The following is a 20378-nucleotide window of genomic DNA, read 5'->3' as shown; positions in this document are numbered from 1 at the left end:
GTTCATTACTACCGAAGCCCCGGAGCCCAAGAAAATGTATCTCTACAGTTGATGATGTGAATGAATCAATTTAAACTAAGATTTTTCTGTTTGAATGATAGGATAGGCTGTTCCAAAAAGTGACCCTCCCACTGTTTTAGTCTGTTTGGTATAGTACATTAAAACAGGTTGATCTCTCTGCTCGGATCTTCCACGGCCTCTGTCATTATAACGCTATTTGACCTGAGAGGGTGCAAGGCAGCGAAATGTTGACCAAACACACATACAAGCAAGCTAGTACACACTCGTACTGTAAGTATAGTATATTGTATTTACACATGCCTACAGCAAAGTGCTTTGAGAAAAACACACACACAATAATGACAGCCCAGCTACAGTGGGTGTAACACAGGAAACAAAAGCTGGAACAAGATGCAAGGAGGATAAAGAAGGTGGGCCTGGGGGATTTTAGAAGTGGTTGATGTTTTATCCATCAAGCAAATAAATAGATGTTACTGCATACGATGTGACACTTACAGCCTCAACTGGTCCATTAAACAGTCTCTGCTTATTTTACTCTAACCCCACCCATGTGCTCTTTCCTCCAGAGCCCCCAGCAACAGAAACCCCCTCTCAGCCCCCTGATGAAGCCAAAGAGAAAACCACCAAGAGGAAGAGGAAGAAGGAAAAAGAGCGGGATCGTTCTAAAGTGGAGAATAAGGAGGAGCAGGGGACAACACAGGGCAAAGCAGCCGAGGAGAAACCCCGAAAGACACCCTTCACTACCCAACCGGTGACAGGTAACCTGTGCTCCCCAGTACCAAAACATGATGGAACCGATTCGGGCAACTAGCTTCTAAGCAGGAAGTTCAGCAGGATATCTTAAAGAACGTCTGGCCACCGCCATCATTGGCTCTTCTTAAGAGTTAAGGAACAAGAGGCTTAAGAGCAGTGTTTGAAATGGGATGACAGTGTTTACACAAGGGAGGGACATGCAAAGGAAAGGATAATGACAGGCCGTCTCCTTCGGCTGCAGGGCACATGTGTACTCCTCTCTCCCTCATAAGCCAAAGCAACACACACACATTTCACGTGCATGTAAACTCACTCTTTTTCACGTATGCGCCACGTCGACACATGTACACACGGTATTTACGCCTACATTTTAACACCTACACCTACCTTTTGCCTGCCTGTAACTATAGAGCCATCTGTTTCCTGATTTAACCTTGTTATAAACAGATGGGTGACAAATGAAAGGAAGAAACACTATAAAGTGATATAAGTAGGTATAAACCGGTACGAATGTGTTTAGCATATATGCCAATGGGTTATTAAATACAGAGAGGCGTGAGTAAAGCGTTTGTCCACCATGAGCCCCCAGAACAGCTTTAGTGCTCTTTGGCTAAAGTCTCTGGACCTCTGATCAAGTATATTTGCTTCCTTTTTATGAAGGTACGTCTCCAAGGAAACCATTTGAGTGTGACAGCGATGCAGCGGCAGACATCATGTTGTTGGTGGACGGCTCCTGGAGCATCGGACGCACCAACTTCAGACGGGTCAGAGACTTCCTGGAGGGCCTGATGACACCCTTCCACATCGGGCCGGACCACGTTCAGATCGGTGAGGATCAGAGTGTGTGTTCATGGAAGTGGATGTTTCAGGGGTGCAGATTGTTTACGTTTTTTTAGACAACAGCAATTATTATGACTTTTAAACTGCTTAGCTACATGTGAATTTATTGACGAATTATTTAATTTCTGCTGATTGGTCCTCCTGTGGGGAGTTATCGGTTACCACACTCACATGGCTGCTCACATGCACTCAGACACACACCTTCATTCACAGCTTTTACAGCAATACTTGATCCAATGTTCTCTGTTCTCAGCTTTTTTATTTCCTAAGAAATGATCTGCATTGTTTGCTTGTTAATAAATGCTCATTTTGCTACACTAAGAAACTGATTTAATATAATCAAGATATAGCCTTTCTAAAGCTTTTACAGATACTGTCTGCTTTTGGTTTTAAACAGATCTTTAGCAACCAAAAACTTTCCTAATGGCCTGTCCCACAAAAAAAAAAAAAATAAAACCCTGTTGAATGGTGTGTTTTTGTCCCAGGTCTGACCCAGTACAGCGGAGACCCCCGCACAGAGTGGCAGCTCAACAACTTCACTACAAAAGACCAGCTGCTGGAAGCAGTGAGGAATTTCAGATATAAGGGAGGAAACACATTTACAGGTAAACGCACGTCACCTTGGACACTGTTAGTTGTCACGTGTTCGAGCCCCAACATCTGTCTCTAGAATATATGCACATGATGCTTAACGATACATACACAGTAGAGTACATGTACCGTAAGTCTGTCAGTGGGTAACCATGCAGCCGTGTCCCAGGCCAGGCGCTGCTCCATGTCATGGAGGAGAACATGATGGCTGAGGCAGGCGCGAGGTCGGGCGCACCCTTTTTCCTGGTCTTGTTGACCGATGGGAAATCTCAGGATGACGCCATTGCCGCAGCAAACCGACTGAAGAGTGCCGGCGTGGAAATCATCGCTGTAGGTGAGACTGGAAATAATAGAAGGAGAGAGGTCGCATAGAGAATCAAAACTTTTAGCAGTTTGTCATTCATCTCCTGCATTCCTCTGCACCATGTAGTGTAATCACAGTCTGATGTGGCCTAATGGTTATTAGGCAGTTTCTGCTATGTTCATGTTGTTAGGCTCTCAGAGGCATTTTGTTCTAATCGCTAAATGTGTTTCCTGCAATATGGATTGAACTATTTTTATAACTCTGTATTATTCAGGTGTAAAGAATGCCGATGAGGCCGAGTTGAGACAAGTGGCGTCGGAGCCGGTGGATCTGAACGTCTACAATGTCAACGACTTCCCTCTGCTCAGCAAACTGGTGGCACGACTGGTTCACATCCTGTGTGGGAGGATACAGGACCGTGGCATCTCAAAACGTAACCCATCTATCTGTCTAGATATTTAGCTCTCTGTCTTCTCTTCAGACACAAAAAACGAAAAATCTCTGACTAATCGCTATGTAGTATGTTGTAGTGCTGTCCAGATGGAAAGTGAGATTTATTATACCCTATATACTGGAATCAGAGTTTCCAACAATGCATCTTGAAAAGCATTATGCAACCGATGGTCATTAACTTAGCAGTATATACCATCATGCATTGCACTGAAGGAAAAATGGCTGATTGAGGAGTGGAGCAGCATGATTGTCACAAATCCATGAGTTGTAGCGCGAAAAATAATATATGTGATGTGCACATCACAACACAAACAATACTTTGTATTTATTAACTTAGGAAAATATAACAATAACCTCCATTTCATGGCAGCACTAACTGCTTTATTCGTCCCTTCTTACCTTTCACAATAAAAGCCCCAGACATACAGTATATGCTGCATCACTGCTTACCATCAGGATCTTAAAACAGAGCATTTCACCAAGCGGCAACACAACAAAACAGCTTACCATAAGTATTCAACACAAGAATGCGTGGCAGTATTTATCATGGATGGTCCACCAGCTGACATTGATCCGGCACGTTTTTATTGCGCCACAGCAGTGACGTGATTAGCAGTGCAGAGAAAATGTGCCCAAAAGTGCTTTTTCATCGGGCCTATGACCTCTCTATATAGTCCTCGATATAGTGAGTAGGGAATGAGTGAATGTTTTCGGAAACAGCCTTACATTTTTTTTAAATGGCAGGCATTAAATTTTGGAAATTATAAATATCTTGTTGGGATTGAATGTGCTTATTCCTCGTTGCTGCGTCTCCAGGAATGGAGCCTGGGCCCACAGCTGACCCAGCCCTCTCCTACCCAAGTCCCACTGATCTCCGCTTCTCTGAACTGGGCTCCAGAGAAGTCAAGCTCCACTGGACCAATCCCGCGAAGCCAGTCCAACAGCACAGAGTTGTCTACCACAGCGCCGAGGGTCAGAGTCCACAGGAGGTCAGAACGCAACCTCCTCCCTCTTGTGAATTATTACCCAGCAGGTTTGAGACATACGCACAGTTATATAAGCAGAGTAAGACCCCTACCATGAAGACAGGCAGATTTCAGCAGCTTTTGCATTTCCAGAGAAAGGACATAGTAGCCAAAATGTTACATGAAGTAATACATATTTTTACAGAATATCCTTATGTCAAAATACAAGTGTTTTGTGCATGTTTGGGTCTGATTGTTGATGCTTTGTCACTAGGTGGTATTGGCCGGCTCAGAGTCCACTGTGCTGCTGGAAGGCCTGTCCTCTCAGACACTGTACCACGTGTCCATCTTCCCTGTGTATGAAGACAATATTGGCCTGGCGCTTAGAGGAACTGTCACTACATGTAAGATTGACATCACTGCTAAATATTATGTTTCAAGAGATTCATTTGTTTGTTTACCGCTCACACATGTCACAGGTTTTTGTTTGTCAGTGTCAAGGGTCAAGGGTCAAGGATCTCATGTCCGTCCGTCCTGCTCATTGTCGTGAACGCATATCTCAGGAACTTGGACCAGCATGAACTGATTAGAATTTAGAGGTCAAAGATCACTGTCATAAGCTACATTGTTGTCCAAAAACTATTAAAACACATCAATAACATTACAATGAAATCACATGCTGTAGATTATATAGACTGTCTCCACTGTACCGTCCTGCTGCTTTAAATACTCACTATTCCATCAAAATCTTTAGCTGAAAATAGTCCCTAACAAATGCACTCTTTCCATTTTCTAAATGAAAGGATTTATCATAACCTGTTTCAAAGATTTGCAGCTTCACTTGGGATTTGCTGGGGAATACATTGTTAGTTTTGGTCTGGGATTATTTGACAATACCAAAATAACTGTTTCCCTCTTAAAATGTGTTGGTTACAGTTTCACAGATGCAATTGGTCTGTTGCATGCTTTTTGCTTTTTGTGTTTCTTGAGTCCTGGTCAGGCTAAGTAACTGACATCAGTCCGGGCTCTGTTCACTAATATGTGTTTATCATTATTTTTTACATTTTAGCTTGAAAGGTTAATGCGTGATCCAAATTCTAAATTGGAGACCTGCTACAATTGTATCTGAACAAAACAGCATCACATTTTTATTTCAATCGCCCTTTTCACTACAGTGTTGGCTGTATTGTGAGTCAATCCTATTTTTGAAGTGTTTTCCAATTTACATTTGGCATGGTTCTTACTATATTTATCAAAAATATCGGCTTAGAGGAAATAATCAGCTAATCAGGCGAGGTGAGCAAAGGAAAGCATGCTCATGAGAGAGCTCGTTTGTGACTCAGCAGGGCTTTTGTATTCCGTCCTTATGACAGTTTGTATTGCGCCTACAAATAGATTTGTGTTGTTCAGCACAATATATTAATGGAAGCATGGCTTGACACTGAAGCCCTGCCTCCATCAAGCCCTCAATCACTGTGGTACTAAAAAGAGGCAAATATTAAAGGGGACATATCATGCTCATGTTGGTGACTAAACTTCCACTATATTGAGTACACAAGTTGTCTAAAGAGTCATCAGTAAATCACGGAGATGTACTCAACGTGCCTGTCACAAGTTCACAGGCTGTTTTTTTTTAAACCATGTTTGTGTACCACAAACCACCTCTGAGATCTCTCTACTCTCCTCACCCCTCACTCAGTGCCCCTGGCCATGCCCGCCAACCTGGAGGTGACTCCTTCCTCTTACAGCAGGCTGAGGGTGAGTTGGGACACAGCTACCGGTGCAACACAGTACATGATCCTGTACTCAGCACTCAACCACGGGGAGCCTGATGACGCCAAGGAGGTGAGAAGTGGATCACTCTTTCTCTCTGTGCAGAGTTTTAATTGCATCCACAAGCTGGGAAGCATCCTTGACAGGAAGCATTTCTGTTCCACATGCACAAAAGTCTCCAAGGTCAACTTGACGAGTCAGCGAGTGTTGCCGATGCGAGTGCACAGGGAGGTTTGCTCTTCACTGCCTAATGCTTGGCGGACCGTGTTTGTGTTGACATGCTCCCTTGCGAGGATGCTTTTTTCCACTCGCAGATTCAGTTCTGTGCGCTTGTGCACCTGCCTGGTTTTTACGTGTGCAGGTTTTGAGATTAATCAAACGCCCTAGATACGTTATTGATCACTAATAATAATAATTTTCTCTTGAAAATCAAGTAAAATTATTTGTATCGCTAGTTGTCTTCTTTACACTTTAGAAAGGTTTTTAAAAATGAAATCTTATCTGCACTATACATTGATGATGTATATAAGTATTTAACTCAGTTCCTCTTTCCTTACATCATGTCCATGTCTTAGATGCAAACAAAGAGCCAACATGATCTAAAATGTAGTTTAACATGTGCCGTTTATTCTTTCTCTTTTGATACTGTTGTATGTAAGCGCTGCTCTCCCGTTACTCATTGTGATGTACATTTACAGTAAGAACTGGACATTTGCGTTTTGTTTCTGTGTTGCTGCAGGAGAAATTCAGTGCAGACCAGACGGCGGTGGAGCTGGCAGGGTTACTGCCGGCAACAGACTACTCCGTCACTCTTTATGCTCTGTATGATGAGGATCCCAGCGACCCTGTCACTGCTGTCGCCACCACATGTAAGACATTCCCCACAATGTTCCCACCCCTTATTAGTAACTTTTCCCTCCTCCGTCCCCTTCACTCTTTATCTCTTTTATCTTACTCCACCTTTTCCTGAGAGTCACTTTTTCTCCTTCTCTTCATTTCCTACAGATCTTTCTTACTCACTACTTCCTCCTCCGTCTCTTTTATAAACACCTCTCACACAGTAACTTCTGAATGGCAATGAAAAAAATCAATTACTTCATAACGCTGAATAATCATTTATCTTTCACCACATTTATCTTCTTCTTCCTTCTCTTTTTATTCTACCGTCCTCCCACCCTACCAGTACATCTCCCACCGCCAGCGAGCGTTCAGTTCCCGGTGGTCACCCACAGTATGATGAGGGTGAGCTGGGTGCCCGGAGCTGTGGATGTCCCTGGCCACAGAATCACCTACAGCACCAACCACGGCAGTGACGTCAAGCAGGTAAACCAACCTGTGTCAAATTGCAAGCCTTCTGTTTCCAAAACCATCTCCAGAACTGAGAATGCATCTTTATTTTAAAATAGAGACATATACGCTTAATTCTTTTGAGCAATTCAATTCAATTTATTTTGTATAGCCCAAAACACAAATCAAGTTTTCCTCAGAGGGCTTTACAATCTGTACACATGCGACATCCTCTGTCCCGGAACCCTCACATCGGCACAGGAAAAAATTCTCCCAGGATGGACAGAATGCAATAGATATCATGTGTACAGAATGAACAGCATAACAGAGATACAACACATTCAATGTATATGACATAAATGATTCTTATATTAAGAGTAGTAAGCTGAATAATGATGGAAAATAATGAAGACTATTAATAACAATAAGAGCAGTTATGGTATAGGGAATAGTAATAGTAAAGTGACTCATAATAATAGTGGTAGTAGCAGACAATTTACTATTAAAACTAAAAGGACATACTTACAATGTGTGTCCGGTTTTAGATTTAACTTTTCATAGTTTTAGATTTTCATCATTAATAGTCAAATAGAGTGAGGCTTTTTACAGCTGTATGAGGCCCTTTTTGAGAACAAGGGGACCGACACAGAGAAACAAAGAGCAAATGAGAACATTGACGCTCCAGACAATCCATGTGCAGACTAGAAAAAAGAAAGTAGAGCTGCAGAGTTTGTCTCTCAGTGGGTTCAGTACCACTAGAGATCAATTAACATGCAAATGTGCATGAAAACCTTCATTGGCTGAGGATTGAACATGTCACATTCCACAAGCAGATTGAGCTATCCAATCCCTTGCATTTGGAATTTCTAATTACTTTCTTTGATCAACCATTTGAGATAAGTCAAAGCTGCCTACCAGTAGTAGTGGACCAAAGTTATTCTTTAATACGTTTTATACATTTTTTGGAAATGCAATCTGGGAACCCACCAGCTATCTTCTGACGATGTTTAGCTTTTTATTAGCTAAAGTTTAAAATGTTAACCGAGTGTAAACTGGCCACTTTCAAACAATCACTTTCAAACAACAACGAGAGGCGAACAAAAGAGGAAGTCTTGACCTTAATTTCAAATGACCGCATTGGAACCCCAGAAATATGTTTCCGTCGCCTCCAGAGGTTTGTCTGACGTCAGACCGATAGCCAGTATGTTTTGAGATCCCTGCAGCCACAGTCAGTCAGTCATTCATATTAAATCTCTTTCCAGGTGGAGGTAGCAGGACTGAGCTCAGTGGTGGTGCAGAACCTCTCTTCCCTCTCCAGATACCTGGTTTCAATCCAGTCTCACTACCCACTGGGCCTGTCTGCAGCACTCACCAGTAACGTCACCACACGTAAGACACACACATACACACAAACACACACACGCACGCTTCTTTAGTGCTTTAAGGCAACATTTGATGATGTTACTTGTGTAACAGCTAAGCAGTGAGAAGAAACATTTTAATTAAATGTGAATGAAATCATATCCAATCAGGCTAAATTCTCTTTTGTTTCCCTCTCCTGACACATTCTCCTTCTCTCCTAGTGAAGGTGCCTTCCCCATCAGACCTCAGGGTGACTAATTTCTCAGGCAGTGACATCACCGTGCGCTGGGAGGCTGCAGCTGATGATGTCGTCTCTTACCTCATCAAGTGGATCTCCCTCAGTGGAGGAGACCTGAGACAGGTGGGGATGGATTAAAGGACGGGCAGAATGTATATTGTGTTATAATGATTAACAAACAAGTCTTTTCTCCCTCTGTCTGTTTTGTTTTAGCTGAGGGCGAGTGGTGAGAGTGTAGGGGCGATCCTGGAGGGGGTGGAGGACGATAAGGAATACCAGATCTCTTTGTCTGCGCTTTATGGAGATGGAGCTCAGAGTGAAGCTGTGGCCACACGCTATAGCACTTGTGAGTCACATCACACCCACGCACTAAAAGCTGCACTGGAGAGTCATTTCTGTCGCTAAATATGAACTTGGGGGAAAAAACGCTCAAAAACAAGACTTTGTTTGAATTATTTTTCTTTTAATATTTCCAGGTGGGTTTGTGGACTTTCCAACAGGGTTGCTGTGTGTGTTGTATATGTTCTACAATTAAGACAGGAAAGCCGTAGATACTTGAAGTCTCAAAAGAATAACTGAGTAGAATTTCTCATATACTATTGGGAACTTTGTTTATAATGAGTTGAGCTAAAGTTTACATGCTCTTTTGGTCGTTTTATCGATCTTGCACCTTATTTTGATAATATTTTTTAACTTGAAATCCTAATATTGAAATAACTTAAGCTGTGAGATACACGTATTGAAGTAAAAAGTACAAATTTTCCCTCTGAAATGTAGTGAAGTAGAAGTGTAAAGTAGCATTAAAATGGAAACACTAAAGTAAAGTACCTCATAATTGTACTTAATATTTGTACTGAAGTAAATGTGCTTCGTAATATTGTAGTTCTCTAACCAAAGATAAGGTTATTGACTTCAGAAAAAACATGACATCCATCTTGTCAGACCATTGTTATAGGGCAAGAAGTGGAAAAGGTGGAGAGCTACAGTGGCTAACAGTGATCAGATAGGTTTGGATTACAAATGATGACCTTCACATATCTTTTCATTTAGTATTTTTATTGCAAACCCATATGTTTTTAAAAGTATCTTTTCAATCAGTGACTTTTACTTCTTTAATTCATACTCATTTAGAAAGTAATGATATTACTTTATTCATTACTTGGTATCAAAAGTAATAAGGTATGTCATTCGCTGTGTTACTTTATCACTTTTGCTCGTCGACTGCAATTTTCAAACTGCCACAGATTCTTGATGGTTTTCAGACCTGGACTTTGACTTGGCCATTGTTGCACATTCACGTTTTGGTTGTTTATCCACTCCTGTGTTGAGCTGGCCTTGTGCTTGAGGTCGTTGTACTGCTGAAAAGTAAACTTTTTCCCAGGCCCCTAGTTTCTTTGGCAGACTGAAGACAGTTCTAACAAGAGGCCCAGTCCCTGCTGAGGAGAAGCAGAGGCAGTTCTATGTTTGCACCAAACATGCTGTAGCCCTTTGAATTTTGGCCAAAAAAGCTCTCTATTTTGGTCTCTTATCTGACCTTAAAACCATGTTGGACGTCTTAGCTGCATAGCTCTCATCTTTTCTCCAGACATGCTCGGATGTGTTTTTGTCTCGAGTAGTGACTTGTTTCCAGCCATCCTCCAATACAGGCCAGTTTTATGAAAAGTAGGCTGTTGCAACTTAACTTCACTTTCAGTCACTGAACTCTGAAGCTCCTTCAAAGTGAGTGTTGGATTGTTGGTGGCTCATAAGTCTCCTTGTTTTTTGTATTTTGTCCCTGTAGTGTCTGGTGGAGGCCCATCCAGCATATCAGTCACCGAGGAGACAGCCGTCAGCCTGGTGGTCAGCTGGGTACCTCCGAACGCTCACGTGCTCCAGTATCGCGTTACCTACACTGCACTGACTGCAGCTGAATCCCAGGACAACACTGTGAGTGGGCTGTAATTGTCACATTCTCTTTCTCTTTGTCTTTCATCCTGCCGGATAGTAAATGATAGTGCTTCTCACTGTGAAGACACACATATGTTTAACTTAAAAGCGTGACCCTAAAGATGGGTTTGTTGTCTACAGGTGTTGGTCCCAGGTGGTGAAAAGCGGGTGTTGCTAGAGGCGTTGCAGCCAGATACTCGTTACAGCATCCTGGTCACCGCAGAGTACCGCAACAGAGAAGGAGGCAGCGGTTCTGCTCAGGGCAAAACCAGTGAGTCATACACACTGAAAGAATACACACAGCTACGATTCTTTTTTTACTCATAAGTCAAAGTTTCAGACCATTCTTTGGACCATTTTGGTGAATATCTTAAACTCAAATGTTAAATGAGGGTGTCCGCCTTTCTGTTTATCGGCTCTCCATTTCACCTATCTGTCTTACTCTCTCTCTTTCTCTCTCCAGCAAGTCTGCGGGTCAGCAGTGTGAGTGTGGTCAGGTCAGACCACTCCAGTATCTGTGTGTCTTGGAGGCCCGTGTCTGCTGTTGATGGATATCATATTGTCATCCAGTCCGTCAAAGGTCATAATCTATTTTAAAAACCTATACTGAGTGTGGTTACATATACATGAGTATTCAGGAGAGACAAAGAGGAGACAAAACTCCTACAGAAGTGAGACACATCGCTTGTGCCTGTACAGTTTGTACTGTAAATGCATTAGAGTCATCCCCTTGTAGGAAAAGCTAGGGAATAAAAAAGGACATTCTCTTTATTTTAGATATTATTCTAAATATAATCTCTACATCACTGTGTACTACTTTTTGCACTTCTGGTTAGATGCAAAACTGCATTTTGTTGTTTCAGTACCTGTACTCTATGCAACGACAATATAGTTATAAGTAATCTAAATCTCAAAAACAACTCATTGGTGTGTTGATGACCTGTCTATGTGTGCATTGTGTATAGACAAGCAAGCAAAGGAAGAAACTGTGGATGAGTCCAGCAGCAGTCACTGCTTCACTGATCTGGAACCAGAGACTTTGTATCGCATCAGCGTGCACTCTCTTCTCGGCTCAGCAGAGGGCGCCGCCGTCTCCATTCTCCACCCAACAGGTCCGGACCGGTCACAGTTACGCTGACGATGTGTTTAAGTTGGCTTACCTCAAAGGCCAACACCTGCTTATTATAAATTCCCTAGTTTAATAAAGAAAACAAAAAATATGGGAGTGCTTCCCTTCTGAATGTGATGAATTTACTCAGAAGTAATTGTAGTCATAGATTAATACTAAACCTTGATACATGATCCTTGAACAAATATATATATTCAAAATTCTTAACATTCGAGTTGTTTATTAAATATGTCATAATTGGATTTCCTTTTACAGCCACAGCTCCTGTCAGAATTCCCATCCATCCCTGGATGTACCCCATCCACAACGAAGGTGAATCATGGTCATATTGCAGTTATATTCCTCCGTAGAAATCAGTCTGATTAGCACATTAATTATTTGTGGACTTGATATATTCTTGAGTCCAGAAATTCCCAGCAGGGTTCTTAGACGACCACAGCAGTCCTGAGGACAAATTTGTTTTAAATATTTCGTTCATCCTCTAGACCAGGGGTAGCAGATGTTCTTAATTTGTGGGCCATATACAGAAAAATGTAATGAGTCACTGGCCAATCGTGCTAAATGTGTAGTTTTGAACCAATTACACTGTAAGAAAATTTGTGTTTTAGATTTGATATTACATTTATTTATTGGTATTCCCACATAAAACAAAAAGTAATTCTGTATCTGCTGCCTTCAAATTTAATCTAAATTATTTCAACACATTTAATTTGTAATACAGTGCATGGCCAAAGTGTCTGCTTATGATCAGTGTAAATCATCTAATAATAAGTAAATTTGAAACAGACAGAAATTGCAAAATATTGTTTTTCTGTTCATGGCCTGAGTGCCCAGCCCTGGACATCAACACATTTAGAGAGTGGTTTTGGTGATGTGAGGGAAATTCATTTTTCTGGACTGAAAATGCAGTTTACCTGCCTTTTTCATCACGATTCAACGCTGCCCTATTGTGTTACAGTCTGCCCTGAAGTCACCATCAGAAACAACATTGTTAAAGGTGAGACAAGCTGTCCTCACACAAAAACTGTCAAACTGAAAGGCTACTTTTGAACAATTGAAATCATCAGTGTTAGAAAAATGAAAAACTGTCCCCTAAAAGTTTCACCTCATTTTATTTCTGTCATCGTCTCAGGATTTGACATGATGGAAGCCTTCGGGCTGACTAAGAGAGCTCACTCGTCTGTGGAGGGCGTGGCGGCCGAGTCCTTTGTTTTCAACACCCTCCCCACCTACACTCTGTACAGAGACGTCCAGCTGACACAGAGCACCAAGTGAGATCATCGCTCCTGCTGCTTCTGATTCCCTCTCTGCTTCTTTTATTATTTGTGGGTGCATTTATACACCCACATGCTTCTCAATGGAATTGTATTTAGGAAATGAAACAACCTCGGTCACTCCAGTTATTAAGTTATTCAGGAAATAATAAAAAATTAAGCTGATGTTGTTTGACACATGATCCTCCAACGAGGATCACTCTGCAGATCACATCAGCTGACCAAATATTAAACGGCACATGAGTGCAATTTACTGACGTGAACTTGTTCAACATCTTCCACCAGCGAATGCAAACATGTTTACTGCATCTTTAAAAGAATAATCAGGAGCAGGTCCCTTTACCTTTTATTCCCCTCTCCCCTTCCAGGTTCATCCACCCTGCAGGTTTTTCTCCAGAACACACCATCAGCATCGCCTTCCGGGTTCTACAGGATACTCCCCGAGAGCCCTTCGCCCTCTGGCAGCTCACTGACAACGACTTCCAGCCCAAGATGGGGGTGGTGCTCGACCGTGAGTTCCATCTCTGCATCCCTCCGTCTCCCAAACTAGCGAGCAACTTCATGATCCATTTAGTCTCATATTCTGTCACAAGATCTTCATTTGTCATCAGGGCCTCTAGAAACTGGACCAACTCTCATTACTTCTTCTCAGAGACCTGACTTTTTGTTATTGTTTGAGAATGGTTTATGGTTTTATATAGAGCTGAAGCAATTAAACGAAGAATTGATTAGTAATCAATTTAAAAATAATCTACATTGTATTTTGATATTGGTTGCTTACGTTTTGTTTTTTTTAAGCAAAATAACCAAACGTTCCCAGCTTCTCAATTTTATGGATTAGCTGCTTTTCTATGTGGAATGTAACAATAAGATAATTATCTTTTGGAAGCTTCCCTTCTGCGCAGTGATACGGTTGGTGAGTGTAGTTTGGTAGAAATAAAGCACTTTCTTTATGAAACTGCTCACAACAAGGTCTGTGGAGTATCTTGAATAACCGGGTCATGGTTTCTGAACAGACACATTACAGTTGAGTTTTTCAAATGTATTTTTTGGGCCCTTTTGACCACGAGTGACATCAAGATCCATTATAATTGGAGAGAAGTTAGACATCTCTAAGGCCGATATCTCAAACACTCAGCAGCTCACACCAAAACAATCTAGATTGATAAATAGATTGATAAATAAAATACTGGATTTGTTGGGGACTATTTAATACATATTTGTCGCAGTACTCAGTTTTTCCATCAGTAGGACGGTGTATGTGGGATTATGTCTTAATGATCTATGTCTCTTCCTCACACCCAGCCAGATCAAACAACTTGCTGCAGACTTAGCTTCCTTTGGAGTCCCTGTGGTTTATGCACGACATCATGTTAAGTTAAGAGGTTGATCTTCCTTTATTGCTGTGCTTTCCACAGCTACCACCAAGCATCTGATGTACTTCAGTCTGGACTACAGGGGAGAAGTGCAGGAGCTGACCTTTGACCAGCAGCAGGTCCACCGGCTGTTCTATGGCAGTTTTCACAAGGTGAGATAACAAACACTGAGCAAGCCTGTGAGGACAATAAGACAGTAACCGTCATTCAGCCCAAAAAATTGACATAGATTTCATGTTTTCATGTTTTTTTAGGAACTTATTTCCATCTAGCTATCTTGTCATCTTTATGCACCCTCAAATAATACAGAAATGTCAAGACGTGAAATAATAGGAAAGACCATTTTGGAAATGCATAAAAGAGAGTTTTTGAGATGGACTCTGCACACAGTATAATCTCAGCAGCTGTTCCAGGAGGGGCTGAGGAAAATAAATAATGTAATATAGACTAACTGCAAAAAAGGAAATAGCAAGAGAAGTGAGGCAGAGTGCAAGGTGAAAATGGCATGTCTTTGTCTGAGTTTTAAAAACAAGAAGAAGTTATATTCGTAGTTCGTCCTGCTGATTTGTTCCCTCTCATTAACATGATCAGCAGTTGAGTCAGAACTTTCTCTGAGTCATAGCTCAGTCAAATCCGAACACACAGACACTCGTATTTTTAGATTCAGTGCGACTTACAGGAGAAATTATTTCTGATCCCAAACCCGAATCAAAGTAAGACAAAGAGGTATGACAGGAGGAACGAGGGGCTCTGGGGCAGAGGGGAACCCCTGCCTATTGAGTCTGACTACCTGGTTGTAATATAATAACTGTGATTGGCAGGTACACCTGTCGGTCAGCCAGGTGAGTGTTTCCCTGTCTGTGGACTGCCAGCGTGTGGGTGAGAGACCTGCCCGCCCGCTAGGCAGCCTGCCAACAGACGGCTTTGAGATGCTGGGAAAACTGGTGAAGACCAGAGGACCCAGTAGTGGATCAGCACCGGTATGTTTCATTCTGTTTGATTCGACATAAATATATATATATATATATAATTTAAAAAAACAATGGTGGTCTTTCTTCTGTCCTGATCTCAACCTTCACCCTGTGTTCTTCATCGTCTCCAGTTCCAGCTGCAGTCCTTTGAGATCGTCTGCAACACCACCTGGGCTTCAGAGGACACCTGCTGTGACCTGCCCGGAGTGGTCAGTCTGTTGCCATTTATATTTACATTTATTCCGCTCTATCTTCGTACAGGCATATTGAGAATTGATGCTGTGTTTTAACCAATTTCTATTTATTTAATGTCTGTTTGTATAGGGACCAGTATGTAGCATAAACTGATGCCACACAACACAGCATTTAAACCCGCAGCTTATTTGCAATGCCTGTCCCTAGATGGGTCCTAAAAAAATACACAAAGCTCCACAACAAGAACACAAGAGACAATGCTAAACACAAACTCAACCATGATTGTGTACAAAACTCAGAACTCAACAAGAAAATACAGAGAGATCCATCAAAAAAACCCAACTATAATACATTAAAACAGCATAAAACCAGAAACACCAGTTCATTCATGGCCCCATGACTGAAAACTGTTTCAGTTTTGGCTTTAAATGATCTCAGTCAGGAGCAAGCTGGAGTTCTGAAGGTAAGGAATTCCACGTGTTGATTACCTGAATAGAATATGCTTGTTTGTCCCAATGGGGATTTGCCCAGGAGCCCCTTACTATTCCCATTGGATGCTCCATGTTTCACTGTGCCCGAAGCTCTGGAGGAACCACAAGGTCACTGAACAGTTAGCCTTTTGCTCACCATTTTAGCGTGCTTCTCAAATTTGAGGTGGGCTGAAATATTTTTCTGTTCAATAAGTTGCCCATTAATCTTTAAATTTAGTCATTTGCTTCTATTGAGAACCGCGCTCTATAAGAAGGCCAACTTAACGTCGAGTGTAACAAAGGAGATCTCGACCGATGCTCCTTTGTGATTGATGTCTGTCTGTGTGTGTCAGAGCGATGAGGAGAGCTGTCCCGCCCCGGCGTACGCCTGCACCTGCTCCTCCGACGTCCCCGGAGCCTCCGGTTCCCCTGGACCAACTGTACGTCACCACGAGATCTCATTTTATGTGTGATCCCGTTGTTTGGTAACGTGTTGACTTTAAGTTTCTTGCTTTTTTTCCCCCAGGGAAAGCCAGGTCCTCGGGGAGAGAAAGGCAACAAGGGAGAGCAAGGCCAAAAGGTGAGATGAAAATATTTCTTCAGGCTTAGTTAGATTTAGAAACTAGAACGTTGGAGGGCAATGGTTAGGGCTCTTATTTTCCTTTAGCTGCAAAGCCAGCACAAGAGTAAACACAGGTTTAGTTTAGTTTTTTAGTTCAGTTTAGTTTAGTTTGATTTAATTTAGTTTAGCTTTGTTTATGAGTTCAGTTCAGTTTAGTGGATTTGGTTTAGTTTAGATTAGTTTAGTTTAGTTAGTTTTTTTGTTTAGTTGGTTTATATTTATTAGTTCAGTCTAGTTTTGATTTGTTTTAGTTTGTTTTATTTTTTTTGTTTACTTTAGTTTGATTTGTTTTAGTTTGGATAAATTTAGCCTAGTTTTTCAATTTAGTTTAGTTAAGTTTATTATTTGAGTTCAGTTTAATTTACTTTTGATTTGTTTAGTTTAGTATAGTTTAGTTTATTTAAGTTCATTTTAGTTAATTAGTTAGTTTAGTTTTGGTAAAAAAGTTTGTATGTCGGGGTATAAGGGGTGAGAAAGGTTCTCCTTAGAAGCAGTTTTCCTCCAACGCACCAAACAAACGTGTTTGCAGCAGCGCGGGAGCAGAGGAGCAGCTGGGGACGTGTTTTTGGGGCACAGCTCAACTTTGGTTTTCACTTTGGCACAAAATGAATTTGAATTTGCAATAGGTTATTCTTTCATCTACTGCAGATTGATCCGTGCATCACAATACAATCACCAGTGTGATTATTAGCAACAACACCATCCACATGAGTGTGATCGCTGATTTAACAGTTAAATCCTCTGGTTGTTTTCATGGTTTAGTTACGTGCATGCATTGGAGCTCCAAATTGATGACTTCAATTAAGTTTCTCTGTGTTTCAGGGGGAGGTGGGTCCTTCAGGAAAGCCTGGATTTGAGGGAGGTCTTGGACCCCTGGGCAGCATAGGGCCCCGAGGCATAGCCGTGCAGGGTAAAGCGGTGAGTAACCTTCATAGCTTTGAATATGTGTTATTAACCATGGTCTTATGGACTTATGAAACATTTCATATGTTGTATGAAATGTTTGTTTTCTAATTTCCCTTTTTAGGGTCCACCTGGTGCAAGAGGGGTAAAGGGAGATCCTGGGCGACCAGGGGTCCAGGTGAGTCTAAGCTGAGTCACCGAAACACAGAAATAGAAGAGAGAACATTTTTAATCTTCCTCTTTCTCGTACTGTTTTGTCTAAACGCATTCATCTGCCTCTTATTGCCCTCTCTCAAACCTCGCTGTTGTCTCCTCTGCAGGGTTTACCAGGACCTCCAGGTCCAAAAGGAGAGGGGGGGATTCCAGGCCCTCAGGTGAGCTGCTTGAAACAGCACATGTCAGCAGTGACCTTCCGACCCTTTTCATTTGTCCTCATGTCTCTTTGATGTGTGCTTACAGGGCATTAGGGGGCTCGAGGGAAACATCGGTGGACCCGGCGTTACTGGACCCCGGGTGAGATTGGATATCATTTTAGAGCAACTATGTGTCAATATTTCAACATGACTGACATTTTGGTCCAGGACATGGAATCTGAACAAGTTATGTTTTAATGGCCATGAAATCTACTGTGGATATGTGGACACATTCAATTTACTTAAAGTTGACAAGCCGTTCCATATTGGTCAGGTTTTGAGCTTTCCTCTAGCACCACCCTCAGGCTAAACCCGGCATTACTGGACCCATGATGAGTTTACAAGATTTCTGGAGAGAGATCAAACCTGACATGTAATACACACAATGTTATTGTAGTTCCAAACAACAATAAGCTTTGCATTGAGCACCACTGCTGGCAAAGGCTCTCAGAATGGTCTTTATGTTGTCCACTCTTGTATTGTCTGCTGTGACAACCTACTGGCGTGGCTTTTTAAGGTAGTCAATGTGTTCTGACCAATGAAGTCTGTATTGTTTTCCCCAGCAGTAACAGTGTCTATAGCAGAGATTCTCTGAGCTGCACTGCCCCGTAGAACACAGTATGGAACTCCAGAGGGGTCAAAACCTACAGAGGACTGTACAGACGATTAATATTGGAATTGATAATTCCTTTATCACAATTGTCTCGGGAGCTCAGGAAACGTTATTTATGACTGTATGTCATGTTTTTCTCATTTGTCTTTGTGTTCTAATCATCCATCTATTTGTATTTTCCAGGGTTTCCAGGGAATGCCCGGACACCCGGGGCCTTTAGGGGACAGGGGCTTCTCAGGACCTGTGGGACCTACGGTAAGACCAGAGGGACAAATCATGTCAGTCTCAAAATATTTATGCAAAATATTCCCAGACACTAAGTAACTCTTTTAGTTCTTGGGAACTTCAAAGAAAAAATGTACATTCACAAAAGAGTCAGGACAATATTTACACACATAATGAGCACAAACAGACTAGAGTCTAGGACCCTACAGCTCTTCAAATATGATTACGTACAAATATACATGAACCATTCTATGTTTAATGAAGGTTCTGGACATGATGAGCCTCTAGTACTTGGTTTTATGGCAGAGGCCCGGAGCCATGCAGGGCTTTTGAAGCTGGAAGATAATCCTTTATTAGTCCCGCAGCGGGGAAATTTACAAAAAAGTAATCATCCAATGTCAGATGTTGTCCTCCTCTTACACACACACACACACACACACACACACACACACACACACACACACACACACACACACACACACACACACACACACACACACACACACACACACACACACACCAGCATCCTGTGGGTCGCTGGTGTGTGTGAGAGGAGTGAGAGATCAGGGAGAAGCACTGCTCATCATCTTCATACTCGTGTATCTGTTGCTTCACAGGGTCTGCCAGGAGGTAAAGGAGAGCGAGGAGAGAAGGTGGGTTATAGCTGTAAAAAAAAATTGCTTATTGTAAAGTAAGTCTTCTCACTACAGTGGGCGACATTTTGTCATTGCTTTTTTGTCTGTATGTACATAAGTTACATTTCATAAAATAAGTTGGTTCACGTTTAAATCTGCTGATGTTTAACAGGGGGAACCTCAGTCTATGGCCATGATCTACCAACTGGTCACACAGGCCTGTGAGCAGCTAGTGCATAGTAGGTCCTCTGTTTAACCAGCACTGCTATCTGTATATTTAACTCACTCATTGTGACTGTTAAAGGGACGGGAATGCAAACATATTTCATCCCCAGTCGTGTCTGTTTTTCAGATGAGGTGTTGAAGCTCGACATGTTCATTACCGAGATGAGTCGTAAGCCTGCACCTATTGAGGAGCCGGTGGGGCCCCCCGGGGAACCTGGTATACCGGGGCCCAGGGGCCCACCGGGCGACAGGGGTACCCAGGGTCGTGTCGGCACAAGGGGGAATCTCGGCAGGGGTGGATATCCAGGAGAACAAGGTAAGTTCTCATTGTTTGTTAAGCAACTGTTTAACAAAAGTCTGGGCATTTATAAACTGTCCGATTTTTAGCCTCCAGTGTAATGTTATTATAAGCTTTGACTATGCGGATTTGTCTCGTCTTTCTCTGCAGGAAGAAGAGGTATGCCAGGGGGGAAAGGTGATGCAGGGCCCAATGTCCAGGGGCCCATAGGGGTCAAAGGATTTGCAGGTACCTCTCTATGAGTCATTTGTATTTATATCACTGTAATATAATGCATCCATCGTGAATCACCAGCACACAACCCTGTACTTATGTACATTGTGTACTATTTGTGTCTGCAGGTCCTCCAGGTGAGTCCAAGCTGGGGAGCAACGGTTCCAAAGGAGACGACGGTACGCAGGGACCCCCAGGGATCCCCGGACCTCTTGGACAGCCAGGCGAGGGCGGACCACCGGGTGCGTGTGACAGCAGTGGAGGCTGCCAGCGGGTTCCCCAGCAAACAGGTTAGCTACCAGG

At 42.3% G+C, this 20378-nt stretch overlaps 1 protein-coding gene across 1 annotated transcript in view; it reads left to right on the top strand.

The window, feature by feature from the left end:
- The window catches only part of LOC129099537 (collagen alpha-1(XX) chain), a 33596-nt gene that overhangs the window by 11442 nt on the left and 1776 nt on the right, over window positions 1-20378 (top strand). Inside the window, exons 6-41 of the mRNA XM_054608792.1 lie at window positions 588-779; window positions 1435-1602; window positions 2100-2219; window positions 2375-2539; window positions 2784-2942; window positions 3779-3951; window positions 4202-4331; window positions 5627-5772; window positions 6440-6569; window positions 6884-7023; window positions 8250-8376; window positions 8571-8710; window positions 8801-8933; window positions 10368-10513; window positions 10655-10784; window positions 10977-11093; window positions 11479-11625; window positions 11898-11954; window positions 12601-12639; window positions 12775-12913; window positions 13285-13427; window positions 14335-14444; window positions 15114-15272; window positions 15395-15472; window positions 16282-16368; window positions 16455-16508; window positions 17373-17468; window positions 17578-17631; window positions 17774-17827; window positions 17913-17966; window positions 18663-18734; window positions 19322-19357; window positions 19512-19578; window positions 19692-19880; window positions 20013-20090; window positions 20204-20365. Of these exons, the coding sequence (XP_054464767.1) occupies window positions 588-779; window positions 1435-1602; window positions 2100-2219; window positions 2375-2539; window positions 2784-2942; window positions 3779-3951; window positions 4202-4331; window positions 5627-5772; window positions 6440-6569; window positions 6884-7023; window positions 8250-8376; window positions 8571-8710; window positions 8801-8933; window positions 10368-10513; window positions 10655-10784; window positions 10977-11093; window positions 11479-11625; window positions 11898-11954; window positions 12601-12639; window positions 12775-12913; window positions 13285-13427; window positions 14335-14444; window positions 15114-15272; window positions 15395-15472; window positions 16282-16368; window positions 16455-16508; window positions 17373-17468; window positions 17578-17631; window positions 17774-17827; window positions 17913-17966; window positions 18663-18734; window positions 19322-19357; window positions 19512-19578; window positions 19692-19880; window positions 20013-20090; window positions 20204-20365 (4191 nt within the window). The remainder of the gene's footprint in view (window positions 1-587; window positions 780-1434; window positions 1603-2099; window positions 2220-2374; window positions 2540-2783; window positions 2943-3778; window positions 3952-4201; window positions 4332-5626; window positions 5773-6439; window positions 6570-6883; window positions 7024-8249; window positions 8377-8570; window positions 8711-8800; window positions 8934-10367; window positions 10514-10654; window positions 10785-10976; window positions 11094-11478; window positions 11626-11897; window positions 11955-12600; window positions 12640-12774; window positions 12914-13284; window positions 13428-14334; window positions 14445-15113; window positions 15273-15394; window positions 15473-16281; window positions 16369-16454; window positions 16509-17372; window positions 17469-17577; window positions 17632-17773; window positions 17828-17912; window positions 17967-18662; window positions 18735-19321; window positions 19358-19511; window positions 19579-19691; window positions 19881-20012; window positions 20091-20203; window positions 20366-20378) is intronic.

Source organism: Anoplopoma fimbria, chromosome 12 (genome assembly GCF_027596085.1).
Source record: "Anoplopoma fimbria isolate UVic2021 breed Golden Eagle Sablefish chromosome 12, Afim_UVic_2022, whole genome shotgun sequence".
In the NCBI taxonomy this organism is placed as follows: domain Eukaryota; kingdom Metazoa; phylum Chordata; class Actinopteri; order Perciformes; family Anoplopomatidae; genus Anoplopoma; species Anoplopoma fimbria.
Note: the sequence above shows the minus strand (reverse complement) of the source record. Positions and strands in the feature narration are given on the sequence as shown.